This window comes from Malus sylvestris, chromosome 1 (assembly GCF_916048215.2).
Source record: "Malus sylvestris chromosome 1, drMalSylv7.2, whole genome shotgun sequence".
Taxonomy (NCBI): Eukaryota; Viridiplantae; Streptophyta; class Magnoliopsida; order Rosales; family Rosaceae; genus Malus; species Malus sylvestris.
In genome coordinates, this window is record NC_062260.1 from 14,426,533 (window position 1) to 14,445,823 (window position 19,291).

Consider the following 19,291-nt stretch of genomic DNA (forward strand, 5'->3'; position numbering starts at 1 on the left):
AGAAAAGCTAGATGTAGCCCCAAACTTAATCCGCATGATGAACATGCAAAGTATGATTATGTTGTAAACACTTATTTAAATAATATTGATCATTCTTGCTATAATATCTCACCAACTGAAGCGTGCACTGATTGCCTCGCTTTTAAAAATATTAACTTTCATCCAGATTTAGTGGTTGACTTGAAAGGATAATACTTTTGAAAGTTGTTGCTTTAATAAAATTATTTTACACTAAGATTTCCACACCTTGGTGAATCAAAAAAGTAGTTTGGCGGAAAGCAAATTTTTTAATCAAAAAAGTAGTTTGGCGGAAAGCAAATTTGTTAAACACTCGCCTTTGTTTTGGTTGCTTGTATTTTATCAAAACTTAGTGGGTGGGCAATGCATAATTCAATATTATAATGCATATAGATTATTGGGCGAACTAGAAAAAGCAGTAAATTAGGTGGAAAGAAAATTTGTTAAGGACTCACCTATATCTGGTGCATAAAAAAACCTCATTTTATCAATCATGTTGTCTAGTGAAATTATTGTATAGCTTAGTGCTTGATGTAGTTTATCAAGTGGAATTATTCTGCTTTCGTAGCTGATTGTGCTTCTTCTTGGTCTTAATTTGACTCTAATGAACATGGTTGAACTTGAAGGAATGTACAGCTTCAAAGTGCTTTACCCTAGGATTTCAGTACCTTGATGAATAAAAAAAATAGTTTGTTGGAAAGCAAATTAGGTAAAGACTCACCTATATGTGGTGCATCAAAAAGTTTCAATTTATCAATTATAATGTCTACTGAATTATTGTATAGCGGGCATTTCTAATGGTGACGCTAAATGGTGTCTCCACAGCCTTATAGCCTCTAAATATATGGACAAAGGGTTTTCAATAGGCTTCTAATGAGCTGGACTAAAGGTTGTTACAGTATCCCAATGTATAGAGACTCGCCGGATACTTCAAAAAAAATCTCAAATGTAAAGACCGCATAGGGACTCAAAGAGTCCGCCCAAATGTTGATTTTGAGTGGGAAACAAACCTCACCCACGTGATAATGTTGCACAAAAGCTTCTCTCACCACCAAACTGACGCAACATCACTCATGGACCCATACCGCACTTGTGTCATTTTCCTTTTTTTTTTTTCTTTTTTTTTTTTTTTGTTTCTTGTTTTTATTAGCAACCACAATACTCTAACGAAATTAACAATGATTTTTTTTTAATATTTTAGTCCCTACATTTAAAGATTCTATTATAAGGTCTCCCATTGAAGATTCTCTTGGTACTCAATGAACTTTATCAAGTGGAATTACTTTGCTTTCCTTAGTAATTGTACTTGATCTTAATTTGACTCTAATGAACATGGTTGAACGTACTGCTTTTATTACTACACATGAATCCCTGCATTGGATGCATTGAGAAGATTTTACATCAGTGTGGGGATCGGGTTTGTTGTTGAATTTTGGGATGTTTGTGGCACATTGATATTCAACAGGTCATGGAGATATTCATACTTCAAGTACTGAAATGTTGTAAACGATGGGGTTTAGGAAAGGGTGGAGTTGACAGATAATACTTTGATGTTGTTTTTGTGGATGCAAATTTCTTCCTCCTTGATTTTGGACAAAATTACACCTACAAAACAATTAACACCTTAGGTCAAGGCCAAGAGCCTCAAGGGCCCATGATGAATGGGGGGCTTTGGCCGAAGAACCTCCGATGCCAAAGTTAGAATTTAGAAAGAAAAAGTGTTTGAGAATTCTAGAGAATTTTAGCAAGAGTTGGAACTAGTTTTTGGGAGAGAATGGTGAGCTATATATAGGGATATGGGCGGCCCTATTAGGAGAATAGAGACCGGTCATTTAGGTATTTTTGGGTGTAAATTGTGGTTGATTAGCCATTAATAGTTTAATTAGGCAATAAATCTATTAATGGACTAATTGACATATTTTGAAAGAAATTATTTGGGGAGTTATGGAATGATTAAAATAATTAGCTAATTGATTAGCTAAAAATGGAAAAATGAGGTAGAAAATATATGGAATGAAATAGGTTTTGGGAGTTACCTTGTAGAAGGGATTTGATGAGATAGGTTTTGAATTGTTACCTATTTTGGGCACTTTTGATTTAGTTGAAGGATGATTGCCCGCTGCTCGTGCATAGGAATCTCGTTGTACCTCAAGGGTATTTTTATCCTCTTTTATCCAAAAATCCACGTGTCGCATTATGATTACTTTTGGCTCCACAGTTTTAGCAGCATCTTTTTGGCTCATGCATATCTTGGTGACACTCCTGCATCTACCATTCAGTTGGAGACAGAGATTGGTGACTGCACTTTTAAAATTATGACGGACAACTACTAGTGTACTTAACTTGTATTTGATTTTGTGGCCTTGTCTCAATGTCGACAATTTGCGCACTATATTTTTACTTTTGAGGAAGCAGCATATGAAAGATTCATGCCAAAGGGTAAGGCAAATACATGTAATAATTTGAAGACAAAAAATCACTAATTCATGTCAATACATTTTCTATTTGCATTGTAGAAATTTTGATTTTGTTCATCACTTATTGTCTCCTCTTGTATGAAAAAGTTATTCTTTCTAATACCATGGAATTTTTTTATTTTGCATTGTGAAAATTTTGATTTTGTTCCGCTTTTTACCGTGAATTCGGCAACTATTTTCGTCGAGTGAAGTATTGTCACGTCCCGGACTCGAAATGAGTGAAAGAAATGATCTCGGGCCCATGTGCGAATAAAAATAAAATAAATAAAAAGAAACTAAAACAGGTTTGAAAACTAGCTCATTTAAAAATGATTCGGAAGAATAAATATGCTGGTAAGTTGAAATGAATGGAAAATTGATTTATTTAATATACGAGTCAACTACACAATAAATCAGAATTTACTAAAATACAATAATCACCATTCGACTTCACGTACATTTCACGAATCCCTTAATTCTCTAAATTGATTTGCAGCCTTAGATGCTTGGATTCGACTCCCTGATCACTGATGTGAAAATTGTACTGTAATCCGACTTAACTCAAGTTATGAAAATACAGTAAAGAAGTTGGAAGGCTACAAATTTCCCTCTGTCTCACTTTCCTTCTTTTTCTTCGGATCTGAAAACTAGGAAAACAAATGGTGTTTTCCTCTTCATTCTTTTCTCTTTCTTTGTGGTCCAATCAAAATCCTTCATATGTGACCCCATGTCATCCTTCATATGTGGCTAGCTATCAATTTGTCACGTGGCCAAGTCAACCATTTGTCGTTGCCAAATGTCAATCATTTAGTCATCCTCTAAACTGACAAATATTCCGAAAGATACTATCATAATCACCACTAGTTTCATCCTACTATTTCCGGATCATCAATTGTTCTCAATCAAAATAATATTTTTTTCCGATATCTTAGTCATCCGAAATAACGACTACTTGTGAAACATTAATAATTTCAGGGTTTCACAACCTTCATCTACTCTTCACGATCTTCAAGTTGGTATACTTTGTTCCTGCATTAATAGTCGTTTTGGAGTCGGATGTTTAGAAACCTATAAAGCTGGTTTTGGCCGATGATTTTGGTCAGTTGCCGTCTAGAATTGATTGTCGTGATAGTTATAAAAGTTGATCCTTATGTTGAGTTCTATATGCCTGTACAATTTGGTGTGTCAGAAAATTGGGTTTCTAGTTTCATAATCATATCAACACTAAATCAGGCCCAGAAAGGTGGCGTTAGAAAAATCTGCATGTCCCTCAAAACTTGTAGAAGGAACCTTCCTTAAAAATCACCATCTTGACCGGCTTATAGAACAACTAAGCCCAAAATTTCAAACTGACAGCACTGCACAGTCAACCTTCTTTTCTTTGCTACAGTCAAATGGCATGGAATAAAAATCTTGAATTTTTACACTATTAACTTGAAAGATCACAAACACACATAATTACTTCAAATTCCTTTTTTTGATAACTTTTTTCCCTACAAACGAAATATAGAATAAAGTATTAAAATTATACCAAAATAGTTAATAAATTATATCTAAGACTATGGTAAAAATATAGAATAATGTTGACTCATCAGCAAGTATTGAAATAATAGTTTAACACATTTTTATTTGGCCTATCGATTCACCAAACATATACATACACATAACTAGAGACAGCAAGAGAGAGAATAGTGGGAATCATTCATCCCACAGTCCCACGCATGGATTCTCCCCAATTCAACGAAAGTCCTCTTCCTTATGTACACAAAATAACAACAAACACGTTTTTGAGTAATTATATCTCTGCCTGCCCCTTTTACTTTTGACTTTAAAGAAAGCGGCCCATGCGATGTACGATTCATGCCTAACTCTAAAGGCAAATACATTATTCTAACAAACTATTAAAACTTAATAGAGGTAATTTGGATTTCAGAGAATTTTAATGGATTTTTTTTTAAGTGATAAATTTGAAAAAAATTTAATAGATTCATAATTTTACGTGGATTTTGACAAATGTATATGGATTCCTATTATAGATTTTTATGGATTTGAATGGATTTCTTTCATGGATTTCTTAGGATGCTAGTTGACTCCTACAACATAAAATGAATTTCTTTCGAGTACACAATATGAAAAGAACATAAACTGAAAGGAACATAAACATATATCTATTGATATAGAAATACAAACCAATCAAATATGTAAATAGAATGGGTCATTGAGAATATTGATCCAAGAGTTTGAATAATTGTAAATGATAGCTTCTGCTTTAGAACATCATATCCATTCAAGAATGATGATTTCAAGTTCAAGAACAGGATATCCAATCATGAATAATAATATATGTGAAAGAATATCAAATGACAATCGAAATTGAGTAGGGACATATTTGGGCTGCAAAATCCTGGGATAAAAACATTTTAACCATGACAAAAAAAAAAAAAAAAAAAAAAAAAACATTTGAACTCAAACAAAAACATGGTCACTAATTTGCGGGAAAAAAAGGCTTAAATCAAAAGTGCAAATGGGAAAAGCCCAACTTAGAAAAATCAGAAGTGCAAATGAGAGAATCTCAATTCGGAAAAAGCACGAGTATGAAGCAAAACAACATACAACTATAATCCAAATTAAAAAAAAAAAAAATCATGGTCCAATTGTTACTCATCTTCCCAGAGGAACAAACCAAGAGCATGAATTCAGAAAAATACATAAACAATGCGAAAAACGGGGAGTCTACCGGGAAATGCTCTAAAGTCTAAACTCATGGTAGGATTGTCCACTTTCTACTGTTTGGTGTGAAAAGAAATCTTAGGGGGAGGGTAGGATTGTCGATACCATTTGGGTATTTAGATCACCCACTCTCAAATCCATTAAAATCCTTCATTCACAAAAATTCTAACAAATGTTTGACATTTCCACTACATGTAGATTTGTATGGACTTTTAAAACTTTTAATTGACTACCCATGAATTTGGATATATTTTTTAAATCCTCCTAAATCTTAATTTGACTACACCATGATTTTAAAATCTTTTAAAATCCACATTTAAACTCCTAATTGACTACACGCTGATTTTAAAGTTTATTAAAATACTACTAAATCCTAGTTTGACTACATCCGATTAGTTTCCCAACCAACATTTATTCACACCCAACACATTACACTGTCAGGTGTTTTTCCATACCCCGAGTCCTGACCATTTGAACTACACTTGCGGCTTTCCTTTTGCTCCTAAATCAAAATCCTGAATCCACAGTTTTTCTTCTTCCTTCTTCAATTGTCTTTTGGTTGATTTAGTTCAATTAAGATGGAGGGTGACGGAATCAGGTGCTTGAACAAACTCTTTCGTGCTTTAATTGTGGTGCTAATTTTACTACAATGTGTTGTCAACCCTTCCCTTTCCCTTGGATTCAATAATATTTCTTCAGGAGGAGTGACGAGGTGCTTTGAAAGGGAAAGAGAAGCACTCCTTGCTTTCAAACAAGGCCTCGTGGATCACTACAATCTCCTCTCTTCGTGGGGAAGAGAAGATCACAAACAAGATTGTTGCAAATGGGTAGACGTTCGCTGCAGGAACCGAACCAACCATGTTACTCAACTTCATTTTGGACGGGAAAGTCTCGTGCATGTCGTACAGCGTGTCCCGCCTCCCCCGGTTCTCAGGGATGAAACCAGAAATTTAACTAAGAGGGGGCACCTTAAAAAATTTGAGCTCATTTTTTTGACAAATAAAGTTAGTTCTTTTACAAATGCTGAAAAAATTAATTACAAAATGCCTAATTTTATTACTCTATTGTCTAATTTTGTTTTTAATTGTTGACAATGTAATGCTCATTTGTACTAATTAACCAAATACATGTAACTCAATAAGGTTTAGACATTAGTGTGTGAAAAAAATATACAAGACGGATGAGCATTTGAAAACTAAAAAAAGATTTTCACTATTTTAATATAATTAATTGAATAATCTGCCAAGCAAAAAAAATAGGAATGATTAATTGAATAATTTGTCCTGAGAGACCACGTGTCGTGAGCCGTTCCTGCTGCGACTCAGCGCTTTGTTCGCAGAGATGAGCGATAGGATCGTCCCCGTGGCGGTCGACTGTAAGCAGAGCATGTTCTACGGGACCACCGTCCGTGGGGTCAAGTTCTGGGACCCCTACTTCTTCATGAACCCGAGGCCGACGTACGAGGCCACGTTTCTGGACCGGCAGCCGGACGACAAGTTTCTAATTCCACAAAATACAAAAAGACTTAAAAAATGTAAACAGAATGAAACAATCAACGCGGAATTGTGTTGATTGTTGCAGGCTTTGTCATTATTTTGGAGAGAAGAGTCAACGTCTAATTACTACACCTACCTACAGAAAAGTAGGTGGTCCACTCACACATGTTCCATACTTGACCATCTGAATCAAGACAACTCAGTGTGTGGATCGTATTGTGAACTATTACGTAGTCACCCAGCCTTATAATACACTCGCATCTTTCCTTGTGCTCCTAAATCAATACTGATTGTACACTTCTTCTTCTTCATTCTTCAATCATCTTTGCCTTGATTTTGTTGAATTAAGATGGAGAATGACGGAATCAGGTGCTTGAAGAAACTCTTTCACACTTCCATTGTGGTGCTACTTTTTCTACAATGTTTCAACCCTTCCCTATCCTCTGGATTCTATAATGTTTCTTTCGGTTTCGGAGCAATTGGCCACCGGGTGGTGACGAGGTGCATAGAGAGTGAAAGGGAAGCACTCCTTTCTTTCAAACAAGGTCTGATTGATGACTACAATCTCCTCTCCTCCTGGGGAAGAGAAGAACACAAGCAAGATTGTTGCAAATGGCTTGGCGTCCACTGCAGCAACCGAACCAACCATGTTACTCAACTTCATCTTGGATGGAATCATATGAATGAAGTTTACTCACTTCAACAGAAAGGACAGCAGGAGTATCCCGAATATTACTTTCAAGGTAACATGATGAGTCCTAAACTAATTGAGTTGAAGCATTTGAAATATTTGGACTTTTCTTCCGTTAACTTCACTGGGACCCAGCTTCCAGATTTCATTGGTTCTCTTTCCAATTTAAGACACCTCGGTCTCTGGGATGCTTCTTTTGGTGGTCGAATTCCAACTCAGATCGGAAACCTTACCCACTTGCAATATCTTGATCTCAGATCCAATCACTTTGCTAATATAGAAAACCTGAATTCATGGCTGCCTCGTCTTTCTTCTTTAATATATTTGGACCTGAGTTTCAACAATCTTAGTAATGTTCCTGACTGGTTGGAAATAGTTAGTAAGCTCCCTAAACTTACAAACTTGTCTCTGTCTTCTTGCAGTCTTCCATCTCCTCTAATTCATTCCAGTACTCTTTTTAACATAAATTCTTCTAAATCTCTTGCTCATGTTCATCTCAGTTACAACCAACTCACATCTTCTTCCATATTTCTTTGGTTGTCCAAATACAATGCCAGCCTTGTTCATCTTGATCTCAAATACAATAACTTTGCTAATGTAGAAAATCTGAATTCATGGCTGCCTCATCTTTCTGCTTTAACATATTTGGACCTGAGTTACAGCAATCTCAGTAATGTTCCTGACTGGATGGAAGCAGTTAATAAGCATCCTAAACTTACAAACTTGTCTCTGTCTAATTGCAGTCTTCCATCTCCTCTAATTCATTCCAGTACTCTTTTTAACATAAATTCTTCTAAATCTCTTGCTCATGTTGATCTCAGTTACAACCAACTCACATCTTCTTCCATATTTCTTTGGTTGTCCAAATACAATGCCAGCCTTGTTCATCTTGATCTCAAATACAATAACTTTGCTAATGTAGAAAATCTGAATTCATGGCTGCCTCATCTTTCTGCTTTAACATATTTGGACCTGACTTACAGCAATCTCAGTAATGTTCCTGATTGGCTGGAAGCAGTTAATAAGCTCCCTAAACTTACAAACTTGACACTGTACAATTGCGGTCTTCCTTCTCCTCTAATTCATTCCAGTACTCTTTTTAACATAAATTCTTCTAGATCTCTTGCTCATGTTGATCTCCGTTACAACCAACTCACTTCTTCCATATTTCTTTGTTTGTCCAAATACAATGCCAGCCTTGTTCATCTTGACCTCTCTCACAACCAGTTAACTGGCTTATTTCCCGATGTCATTGGAAACATGAGCTCTCTTGCATATCTAGATCTCTCTTCTAACCAATTTGAAGGGGTGATTTCAGAAAGTCATTTCTCGGGTCTCTCCAGATTAAGATCTTTGTATCTGTCCTCTACCTCACTAACTTTAAACTTCCATTCTAAATGGGTTCCTCCCTTCCAATTGGATGATATAATCTTGGGGTCTTGCAAGATGGGTCCACATTTTCCAAATTGGCTTCAAACTCAGAAAAGTTATTGGAGCCTTGATATTTCTAATGCAGGAATTTCTGATATCCTTCCAAGTTGGTTTTGGGAAAGGCTGTCTCATGCTCGTGAAATTGGTTATGTAGATCTCTCCAACAACCAAATCAGAGGAACAATTCCAAACTCGCAAATCAATTTTGTATGTTTCTCTCGTCAACTAAATTTGAGTTGGAACCAATTGGAAGGTCAAGTCCCTCCTTTCCTATTGAAAGCCTCGTCATCCCTCTTTCTCTCCCACAATAAATTTTCAGGGTTGTTTTCTTTCTTGCTTCCAGTTAACGCAAGTCATTTAAGATTGCTTGATCTCTCGAGCAACCATTTACATGGAGAACTTCCCGATTGCTGGACTCATTTCAAAAATCTTTTAATTCTTGATTTGAGTGACAACCGTTTTTTTGGGAGACTTCCTACCACAATGGGCTCTTTATTATCAATTCAAACATTGAACCTAAACAATAATGGATTTGTGGGAGAATTGCCTTCATCTTTGGAGAACTGTACAAGTCTCATGGTTTTTGATGTTGGAGAAAATAAATTATCAGGTTTGATACCTAAATGGTTAGGGGTTGGACTTCCAAATTTGACTATCCTTATCCTCCGTTCTAATCACTTCTATGGAAGCATTCCATCACAGTTGTGTAATATGGGAAGCATTCAAATTTTGGATTTCTCGATGAATAACATCTCCGGAAGTATACCCAAATGTCTCAACAGTTTGACTAATTTGGCTCTAAGAGGAAGTTCAAGTCTAACTATCAGTCATTACTATAATGTATCCTCGAGTGGTCTCGCTTTTCTGTATGACGACGAGGCATCCTTGATATGGAAAGGCATAATGTCCAAATACAAAAGTACTTTGGGGCTTGTAAAGAGTATTCATCTATCAAGTAACCGATTAACGGGGGAGATTCCTAGTGAAATCACTGATCTTGTGGGGTTAGTTTCTTTAAACCTGTCAAGAAACAACTTAACAGGTCAAATAACTCCAAAAATCGGGAAGTTGCAATCTTTAGATTTGCTTGATTTGTCAAACAACCAAATACATGGTACAATTCCAACAAGTCTTTTCGGAATATCTGGCCTTGGTAAGTTGGACTTGTCCAACAACCACCTGTCTGGAAAAATTCCCATGGGGTCTCAGCTTCAAACCTATGAGCCCTCTGTTTTTGCGGGAAATCCTCTCCTTTGTGGAATTCCACTTCAGACGTGTTTTCCTGAGGAAACAACGCCGGCAGAGCAACCAGTGGTTAAGAATCAAGATGAAGATAATGACGGGTTTATAACAACTGGATTTTACGTGAGTTTGGGGCTTGGATTTGTCGTTGGATTCTGGGGAGTTTGTGGGAGTTTGATATTCGACAGGTCATGGAGATACACATACTTCAAGCTCTTGAATGGTTTAAATGATTGGCTTTATGTCAAGGTGGCATTGCTCAAGCAACGAAGAATGCTCGATGAATAAGCTGTAAGTATACTGTCGCATAATGAATAATACTGCAATTAACATACATGTCCTCCTCTCTTTTTAAACTCCCGGCTAACGGCTAACGCCTGTAATTTACTTGAATTTTTGTAGCTCGTCCATCGGCTTCTTTGGTACGACATGCTAACCCTTTCGGCTTTCGGTTTGAGAAGGAGCCTGAAGAAGAAGAATGCAATAACTTTTAAGTTGTGGTGGAATTTCTCCAAATTCATGAGTGGGAAATGTATTTGGTTCATTGTCGAGTTGTAATTTTACACAAGTATTTATGGTTTTAGTTTCAATTTTTCCCAATTTGTTATGAATTAATGGATGAATAGACTGCGTTCCAAATTGAAAGCCAGGATTGAAGAGCTGTGTGCAAGAGAGACTAAAAAGAGTGGCACTAAACGAAGACCAAAAAGAGTGCCACTAAACAATGGACATGAATTAAAATTTCAAAACTACATTGAACTTGTTAAACAAATTCAAAAATAAGTGAGACGACCAGTTTGTGTAATCTCATACAAGCTTGTGATAAACGAACAAGTTTGGCTCATGAAAACAAAGGCAAAATTATTTTTTTTTTTATTTATTTGTTGCCCTAACATACCAAACAGTAGCCCCCAAAATCCAACTCCAGCTAATTACCCCAACAAAATAAGAAGATTAAATTATGAAGAAAGGAAAAAATAATTATGTTTGGGTCCAAATAAATGAGAATAGGAACTCTTGGTAGCCTGTTAGCATCTGGTCAAAATTGTTCCAGCCTGTGGCTGATAAGAGTTTTGTTCGAGCCGTTTCCACTCTGGATGTACTCCTGTATGCACGAGAGGTAAGATGAGTAAAAGGGAATGTAATGCTGAATAAGTGCTCTACAGTTTATTGTTTGTGGCTTGTTCTGATCCTTCAGTAGAACAATGCAGAAGCAGATAAAATAGTGTATTCAAATATTGATCAAACATTCAGGATTGGTACAATACTAGTGGAATTAAGCTTGTCTGAGTGAGGGAATATCACTAATCAAATAGCTAATGCACAGCTAACTTGACTGAAAAGGGAAGGGAGGAAATAACGATATCCATATCAATTCCTCTCACTTGGTAAAATAAGAACGTGACAGAAACAGAACAGCCAATTATGAATAACCAGGAATACCAAAAGAAATTCTAATGCATAATATCAATCAGCCCATGAAAAAAAAAAAGAGATTTTGGAAAACCACATGTAGGAGACACGGAAACAGATTATACTTTCCAACTTTCGCTCCACAACTATACGCTTTTACGGATATCATATAGTAAGAGGAATGTTGAAAAACAATTTCTTTTTTGGTTGCATAGGTAAGTTTCACAGACCCACCGGGATTAGCACTCGCCCTCCACCCTTGGTCTTAAGGAACATGGCACGTCATTAGGTTCAAAAGCTAGTTGAAAGGAGAAACATGTAAAGCATTTGTAACCTTACCAAAAGAAACGAAAATACCTTAGCACAGATTTACTTATGTGACAAGAGATTATGTATCAGGAAAAAAACAAAGGTAGAAGCTTTCGGAAGGGAACAAAAAAGTAAGAAGAAAGAGAACATACAAGCATATCTTCTGAAAGAACTGTTTCCATTAATGGTAGAGGCCTCCTTTCCTGACCCAAAGATAGGATCTCTTGCATCCTTTCAGGCCAGTCTGAATTTAACCTCCGAGCAAAATCTTCAACCTCCCTGAACAACATTTTCATAAAATATGTAACATTAGCAAGAACAAGTTTTGTCTCTATAAATTGCGTATTTACATGCAGATGTTGGTGGAGGATGCAACTTGAAATTCCAGTTACATCCTTATCAGAAAATAAAATAATACTGACGAGAGAAAAAGACTTGCAGAACCAGAAGAGTGGGCGGCCGGAACCATGTTTCACAACAGATGCTTAATGGTGATGACCAGAATGAGAGCTATTTTTCTTTATAAACATAAACAAATATTTATTTAATATGTCCAAACAACTATTGCACACAGAAAATCAAAAACCAACATCTCTCAAAGCCACCATAAAGAGCTAGCAAAGGCAAAACATTATCCCCAATGTTTACTCATTTTTATCACAGACCAACTTTTTAAGCAACCTTTTTCATCTTCTTAGCTGGGTGTGGAGTGGATTTGAACATGGGACAGTTTAAAAAAGAAGTGGAGAAATACCACTACATTAATAGCTATTTAGTTTTTAAGCAAACTCTGCAACATTGAAAAACAAATGACAATTTGAAATTCTTTTGCAGTTATCAAATTTCATCTTCTAATTGCATATCTTCGATTTCAGAACTGCGTTCATAAAAATAAAATAAAAAAAGCAACGAAGCTGCACCATAATGAGATCCACCATTCTGTTTCCTTAAGCTTCCCATAACTAAAGTCATCATCGACAAAGTTATTACCACTGAGTTCAATTCAGTACTTTTTCTTCCACATGTTGCTCAACGTGATATATATATTTTTTTTCATCCACTAAAATTAAAAAAGATAATATTATATTGCAAACCGTGTAATAACCCAAAATAGTTGCAGACAAACCTATCAATTTTTTCCTTCAATGCCGGATCAATCTCATCATCAATATCACCATCATCAAACCCAATCCTATCCTCCACCCTATCATCCTTTAGATCTTGTAGCTTTAATGTCAAACTAGAACTAGGCGTAAATTTGTTGAGTTGATCACTGGGGCAAGCAAAGTTAAGATTGCTTGACAAGTTGACACCTAAAACATTTGGGCGAAAAGAAAAATGAAGAAAAATTAGCTACCCAACAACTCAAGCGGAAATGTACAAGTTCAAGACCGAATTAGTGATTCAAACCTCATGGATCTCATTGGCCTCATATAGACACGAGTTTTTCTGCTGATCTTTTCCCCTGCGATTCTTCTTTTTGTTCTTGGAAGTTTTAATCCCTTTGGAATCTGTGAAACATAATTTCCTTACCTCCAATGAGGCCTTCAAAAGGAAATAAAGTAAAAATAGACGACTAAGACACTACACTTCAAATCCCATTTAAAGGAATCTTAAGTACTTCCAAGTACAGTATAATGTGGGCTAATGCAAGATTCATGCCCAACTCCAAGGCAAATACATTATTCTAACAAACTATTAAAACTTAGTTTTCCCAACCAACATTTATTCACACCCAACACATTACACTGTCGGGTGTTTTTCCACACCCCCTGAGTACTGACCATTTGAACTACACTTGCAGCTTTCCTTTTGCCTCTTCCCTCTTCAATTGTCTTTTGGTTGATTTAGTTCAATTAAGATGGAGGGTGACGGAATAAGGTGCTTGAACAAACTCTTTCGTGATTTAATTGTGGTGGTAATTTTACTACAATGTGTTGTCAACCCTTCCCCTTCTCTTGGATTCAATAATATTTCTTCAGGAGGAGTGACGAGGTGCTTTGAGAGGGAAAGAGAAGCACTCCTTGCTTTCAAACTGGGCCTCGTGGATCACTACAATCTCCTCTCTTTGTGGGGAAGAGAAGAACACAAGCAAGATTGTTGCAAATGGATAGGCGTCCACTGCTACAACCAAACCAACCATGTTACTCAATCTTGGACGGGAAAGTCTCGTGCGTGTCGTACAGCGTGTCCCGCCTCTCCCGGTTGTTCCTATCTCCAATCCCGACCGTTGCTTTGACGCGCGATCGCAAGGCTGACGTCGCTCCTCCAAAAGGGCGACCTCGTCGTGTGTCCTGAGGGGACCACGTGTCGCGAGCCGTTCCTGCTGCGATTCAGTGCTTTGTTCGCAGAGATGAGCGATAGGATCGTCCCCGTGGCGGTCGACTGTAAGCAGAGCATGTTCTACGGGACCACCGTCCCGACGTACGAGGCGAAGTTTCTGGACCGGCTGCCGGACGACATGTCGTGCAAGGCTGGGAAGTCGTCGATTGAGGTGGCGAATTAGGGGATGTGCTGGGGTTCGAGCGCACCGGGTTGATGAGGAAGGATAAGTATCTGCTGTTGGGAGGAAATGACGGGAAGGTCGGATCCATCTACAAGAAGTGAGTGTTGAGGGTGAGGGTATTATGGTCATTTGGATAGCAAACAGATAAGTTGACTGATTGGGTCTTTTATTTTGCTAGTCTATTTACAAGGTGTTGAGAAGGGTATATTGGTCCAAGTGTAGATAATTTTTATGTGAATTCGGTTAATATGATTGATTCAGCTTCATATAGCTGTTTCTTGTGGTTAACACTGTGTTTATCTATCATAATATCGTTGATGGAGAATCAAGTCTTGCCCTTAATTTTGGGTATAATAAATTGGTATTGAAATCACTATTTACGAGGTTCGAACGTAAGACATTCACTTACAAATGAAGATGAAGTACCACTAAACCGTAGTACTAAGTGTCATGTGAAATTGATCATAAATTAAAATCTCAATTGCTGTATGAATCAAAATTAAATATTGATCAAATATTGACCACATAATGATCAAAGATTAACAACAATACAATCACGTATTGATGGCCATTTCAGTAATTAGAATTTGAAAAACGATCATTTTGATCAATTTTTCAAATAACTTAACAATTAAAAAAAAATGAATGAAACACGAGTAATGATATGAATGTAGTTTGTTTGTTTTGTTTATACTCCATTTCATCCATGTAACTTCACTTCAAATTCATAAACAATGTATGACTCGTTTGGATGTGTTTTTAAAATGACTGAAAATGTTTTTGGAACAATCCTTAGTAAAAATACAAGTAAATCATAGAAAAAGAACTTAAAATGCTTCATAGAAGAAGCACATAACTGGTGCTTCTTGCATAAAGCACTTCAAGTGCTTTTAGAACTCAAAAACTTTTTATTTAAAAGCGCTTTCAGTCATTTTAAAAACACATCCAAACGAACTCGTAGTTTCTTCAATTTACGATGTTGTTAAAACAAGAAGAACTGGGAATAAGAATTTTTTGGCCCATCCTTGTCAACCATTTTTTGACGAGGAAATATTGGATGTCATTGAATATAAGGCATAATCTTTTAATGATCTTTCAAATTTTAATCTACATTGTATTCGACGTAACTGCAATGGTTAAATTGATGAATTTTCACTTATCTAGTAAGATATAAATAAGAGAGTTTTAACGAAAAATTCGCAGTACTGTTCACTTTAACGAAAAAACACATTTTTACACTAAAAAGTCAAACCTGATACTATTCATTTTACCCTTTATTTTGTCCTTATAGTTAAAACTCAAAATTTTCAAGCCTTTTTTCATTAGTTTCCTTATAAATAAACTACAACCAATTGAAACTTGGAAAAATAAACCGAAACGTCGTCGTGTTTAGCCAGGGGTACCAAAATGTCGTCGTTTTTGTCAGAACATTTCCGGAGCAAAATCCAGAGGAGAGAGAAAATTCTCCAGTGTGAGAGTAAACGACTGAGGCGATGTACTTGAAGAAGCCGCTATGGAGCGAGGGGATAACGCCGAAGCCCTCGTCGGAATCTGATCCAGAGCCGCCGTCCACCGCCGTAGGCGATCTGGTCAACTCGTTGACCCAGCAGAGAGTGTACCACGAGGCCTCGGCGATGTTCGCGCTGAGTTCTCCTTCCTCCGTGTCCGCGGCCTCTTCTAGTTCCTCTGATCGGTCGCCGAGTCCGATTCCACCATCAACCTCTTGTCTCAGACACAATCGCTCCCCGAGCTTCTGGGTAATCAGAAAATTACAAAATTCCTAGTTTCTTCTTAATCTTTTGTTTAATTTTTCTGATTGTTGATATTGATTTAATTATCGTTTTACAGTCGTGCCGGTTCTGTTTCGGAACTCGCTGAAAGATTCGGGCGATGAGATCGTGCGGAATTTGGATCACATATTCGGCGTCGAGCCGCTAAAGATCACGAGCCCTTCAACCGATTCCGAGGTCTGCTTGCGCTTAGGGTTTTGGAGGGTTGCTGCCTGCTTCATCCGAACAGCGTGGTTTTGGCTCATCAGCACAAGGCCATTCAGGTACTCAATGTAGCTAAATAGCTCAACCAAATTTCTGGAGGTTGGGTTTCTGAGACGAGAATGCAGTTTTGTAATTGGGTTTTTGTAGGTTTTGATGATTAAATTACCGACTCGCGGCGTGATTGAGCAAGGAGCCTGTTTGGATGCTTTGATTGCTATTATGTTGGATTCATCAGCTAATCAAATGGTAAATCTTCAAACTTCAGTTTCGCATCAAATTTATGGAGTTTAATTGATTTGTAGAGATTCCATATAAAGTTTTGATTCAATTCCCTCAAAATCTCATGGGAAGACGTTAGATATGTGGATGCTTAAAATACATCCCAATTGAATACACCCCTTATTGTGATTGGTTTCAAAGCGGTGATGGGTTTTTTATGATTTAAGTTGTTTTCTTGTGTGTAATGTATAGGATTTTGAGGCTTTTCGTGGTATTGAGGAAGTTGCAGAGCTCATAAGGGACAAGCAAGTTGATGAGAATCTCAGGTTTTGATTTATTTCTCTTTGCTTGCTTGACTCTATCTGCTTAAGAGTAGTTTTCAAAGGGTAAAGTCTTTTGAATGAGTAGTCCTCTTGATAAATTCTATGATTAAAATGTTAAAAGTTTTAGTTAAAATAGGTTTGTGGTAGCCACACAGTTGCTGTGTGTGCTACTACTACTTCAAAATCATCATTATCACGAGCAATGCCATTTTTCGGCTTGTTCATTGGACGATTCTTAATAGAATCTCGTCTTTCCTTATTTTCTAGGTTTTTATTTAAGCTATGTCGTTTTGCTCATTTTCATGTTTGTCAATTGAGTAATGAGGACATCTGCTAGGAATGAATTAGAGTTGAGGATTCTGAACACTGGTGTGCCTAGGCTTGATCCTTTCTTTGCAAATATAATGCACACTGAAGAAAAACGTGTTGCTTTTGATTAGGTTGAAATGTGGAGAGTTCTTGCTGCTTCTGATTGGTCATTTAAATGGGAAGGATAGGCCACCCTTGGCGATTGTACATGAGGACATAAGACGTCTTTTGGGTGAGAAATCTGCTTCCTTGATATGGGCAGCGAGTCAGTTTGGTTCGACTCTTGATCCGGAGCAGAGACTAACTGCACTTCACATCCAAGCTTGTCGCGTGATAGAGTCATTAGATCTGTACTGAATCTGAACATAGAAAGCACCCTAGGCATTTTGTTTTGTTTTTCTATGTATTTCAATGAAATACAATCAGTAATTTGTAAGAAAATGGTCGTCTTCAATGAAATGGTTGCCTTGACATTTTGTGCAGTATAATTTCAAAATCATACAACATTCAACGGACTATCGTCACGGTAGCTAAAATTCCTCATGCGAGTTTGGAAGCCCTCGCATTAACAATAATCACAATAAACGAAGAGTCACAAGTGAATAAAACGCAAGGAACTTTGTCGCTAAAAGACCGTAAGTATTGTCTTAATCAAATGACACTGATGATTCTTCACTAACAACAATTTAGCATAATTTCTATGCAAGTACATTTAAGTCGGTCAATTATTGTGTCTTCTAATCTAATAACGCGAAGACTAAATTTGTAAAGACCCCAGTTGCAATGTAATTATTCGAAATACCGGAAACTCTTGAAAACTTGTTGTCAATAACCTTGAAGTATCGCATGGAGTATCGCACGGGGTCCAAGACAAGACAATACAATTCCACTTGCGTCGTGAAAATTTTGGTTTGCAGATCCCTATTATCCTCAACTTGTAATTTACTTTGAAGCGTGATTAAGACAAATGACAAACGAAAATGGAGAAGAACATCTATCTTGTAGGAGTCATTCATCCTTCCTCTTATCCTCCCAAAACGACTTTTGCTTTTTGCAACTTGTTTGGAAAATAAATGTGAATATGTCTCTCAAGAGTTGAGGCGTTTCCGTGTATTTTAGCCTAGTCCAAATAATGTGAATTACGCATTCTGACTGTTTGCAACTTGTTTGGAAAATAAATGTAAATTTGTTCTCTCAAGAGTTGAGACAATTTCCGCGTTTTTTAGCTTGGTCCAAATAACGTGAATTACGCGCATACATGTTGTTTTCTAATTCCACTTGCAGCGTAATTACTCGAAATATCGGAAACTCTTGAGAACTTGCTGTCAATGACCTTGAAGTATCGCTTGGAGTATCGCACGGGGTCCAAGACAAGACAATACAATTCCACTTGCATCGTGGAAATTTTGGTTTGCAGGTCCCTATTATCATCAACTTGTAATTTACTTTGAAGCGTGATTAAGACAAATGACAAAACGACTTTGAGTCATTCATCCTTCCTCTTATCCTCCCAAAACGACTTTTGCTTTTTGCAACTTGTTTGGAAAATAAATGTGAATATGTCTCTCAAGAGTTGAGGCGTTTCCGTGTATTTTAGCCTAGTCCAAATAATGTGAATTACACATTCTGACTGTTTGCAACTTGTTTGGAAAATAAATGTAAATTTGTTCTCTCAAGAGTTGAGACAATTTCCGCGTTTTTTAGCTTGGTCCAAATAACGTGAATTACGCGCATACATGTTGTTTTCTAATTCCACTTGCAGCGTAATTACTCGAAATACCGGAAACTCTTGAGAACTTGCTGTCAATGACCTTGAAGTATCGCTTGGAGTATCGCACGGGGTCCAAGACAAGACAATACAATTCCACTTGCATCGTGGAAATTTTGGTTTACAGGTCCCTATTATCATCAACTTGTAATTTACTTTGAAGCGTGATTAAGACAAATGACAAAACGACTTTGAGTCATTCATCCTTCCTCTTATCCTCCCAAAACGACTTTTGCTTTTTGCAACTTGTTTGGAAAATAAATGTGAATATGTCTCTCAAGAGCTGAGGCGTTTCCGTGTATTTTAGCCTAGTCCAAATAATGTGAATTACGCATTCTGACTGTTTGCAACTTGTTTGGAAAATAAATGTAAATTTGTTCTCTCAA

At 36.9% G+C, this 19,291-nt stretch overlaps 2 protein-coding genes and 1 pseudogene across 16 annotated transcripts in view; 2 read left to right on the forward strand and 1 right to left on the reverse strand.

Annotated features, from left to right (window-relative positions):
- The window catches only part of LOC126619678 (receptor-like protein EIX2), a 41,232-nt gene that overhangs the window by 17,349 nt on the left and 4,592 nt on the right, over positions 1-19,291 (forward strand). The window contains exon 2 of one of the 13 annotated variants that reach the window (XM_050288097.1): positions 7,444-8,363. The exons of 7 other annotated variants lie outside the window; for them this stretch is intronic. In XM_050288097.1, the coding sequence (XP_050144054.1) occupies positions 7,444-8,363 (920 nt within the window). Of the gene's footprint in view, positions 1-6,968; positions 8,364-8,907; positions 9,076-10,466; positions 10,714-19,291 lie in introns of those variants that run through there. 5 more of the 13 variants (XM_050288161.1, XM_050288150.1, XM_050288114.1 and 2 more) reach the window with 5 other exon arrangements.
- Positions 1-19,291, reverse strand: part of LOC126619877 (SKP1-like protein 21) — a 66,744-nt gene that overhangs the window by 14,386 nt on the left and 33,067 nt on the right. Inside the window, exon 10 of one of the 3 annotated variants that reach the window (XM_050288314.1) lies at positions 10,422-10,529. In XM_050288314.1, coding sequence (XP_050144271.1) covers positions 10,435-10,529 — 95 coding nt within the window. In that variant the 3' untranslated portion in view covers positions 10,422-10,434. Of the gene's footprint in view, positions 1-10,421; positions 10,530-10,795; positions 11,170-11,938; positions 12,066-19,291 lie in introns of those variants that run through there. The other 2 variants (XM_050288321.1, XM_050288345.1) reach the window with 2 other exon arrangements.
- Positions 15,696-17,608, forward strand: LOC126619942 (uncharacterized; annotated as a pseudogene).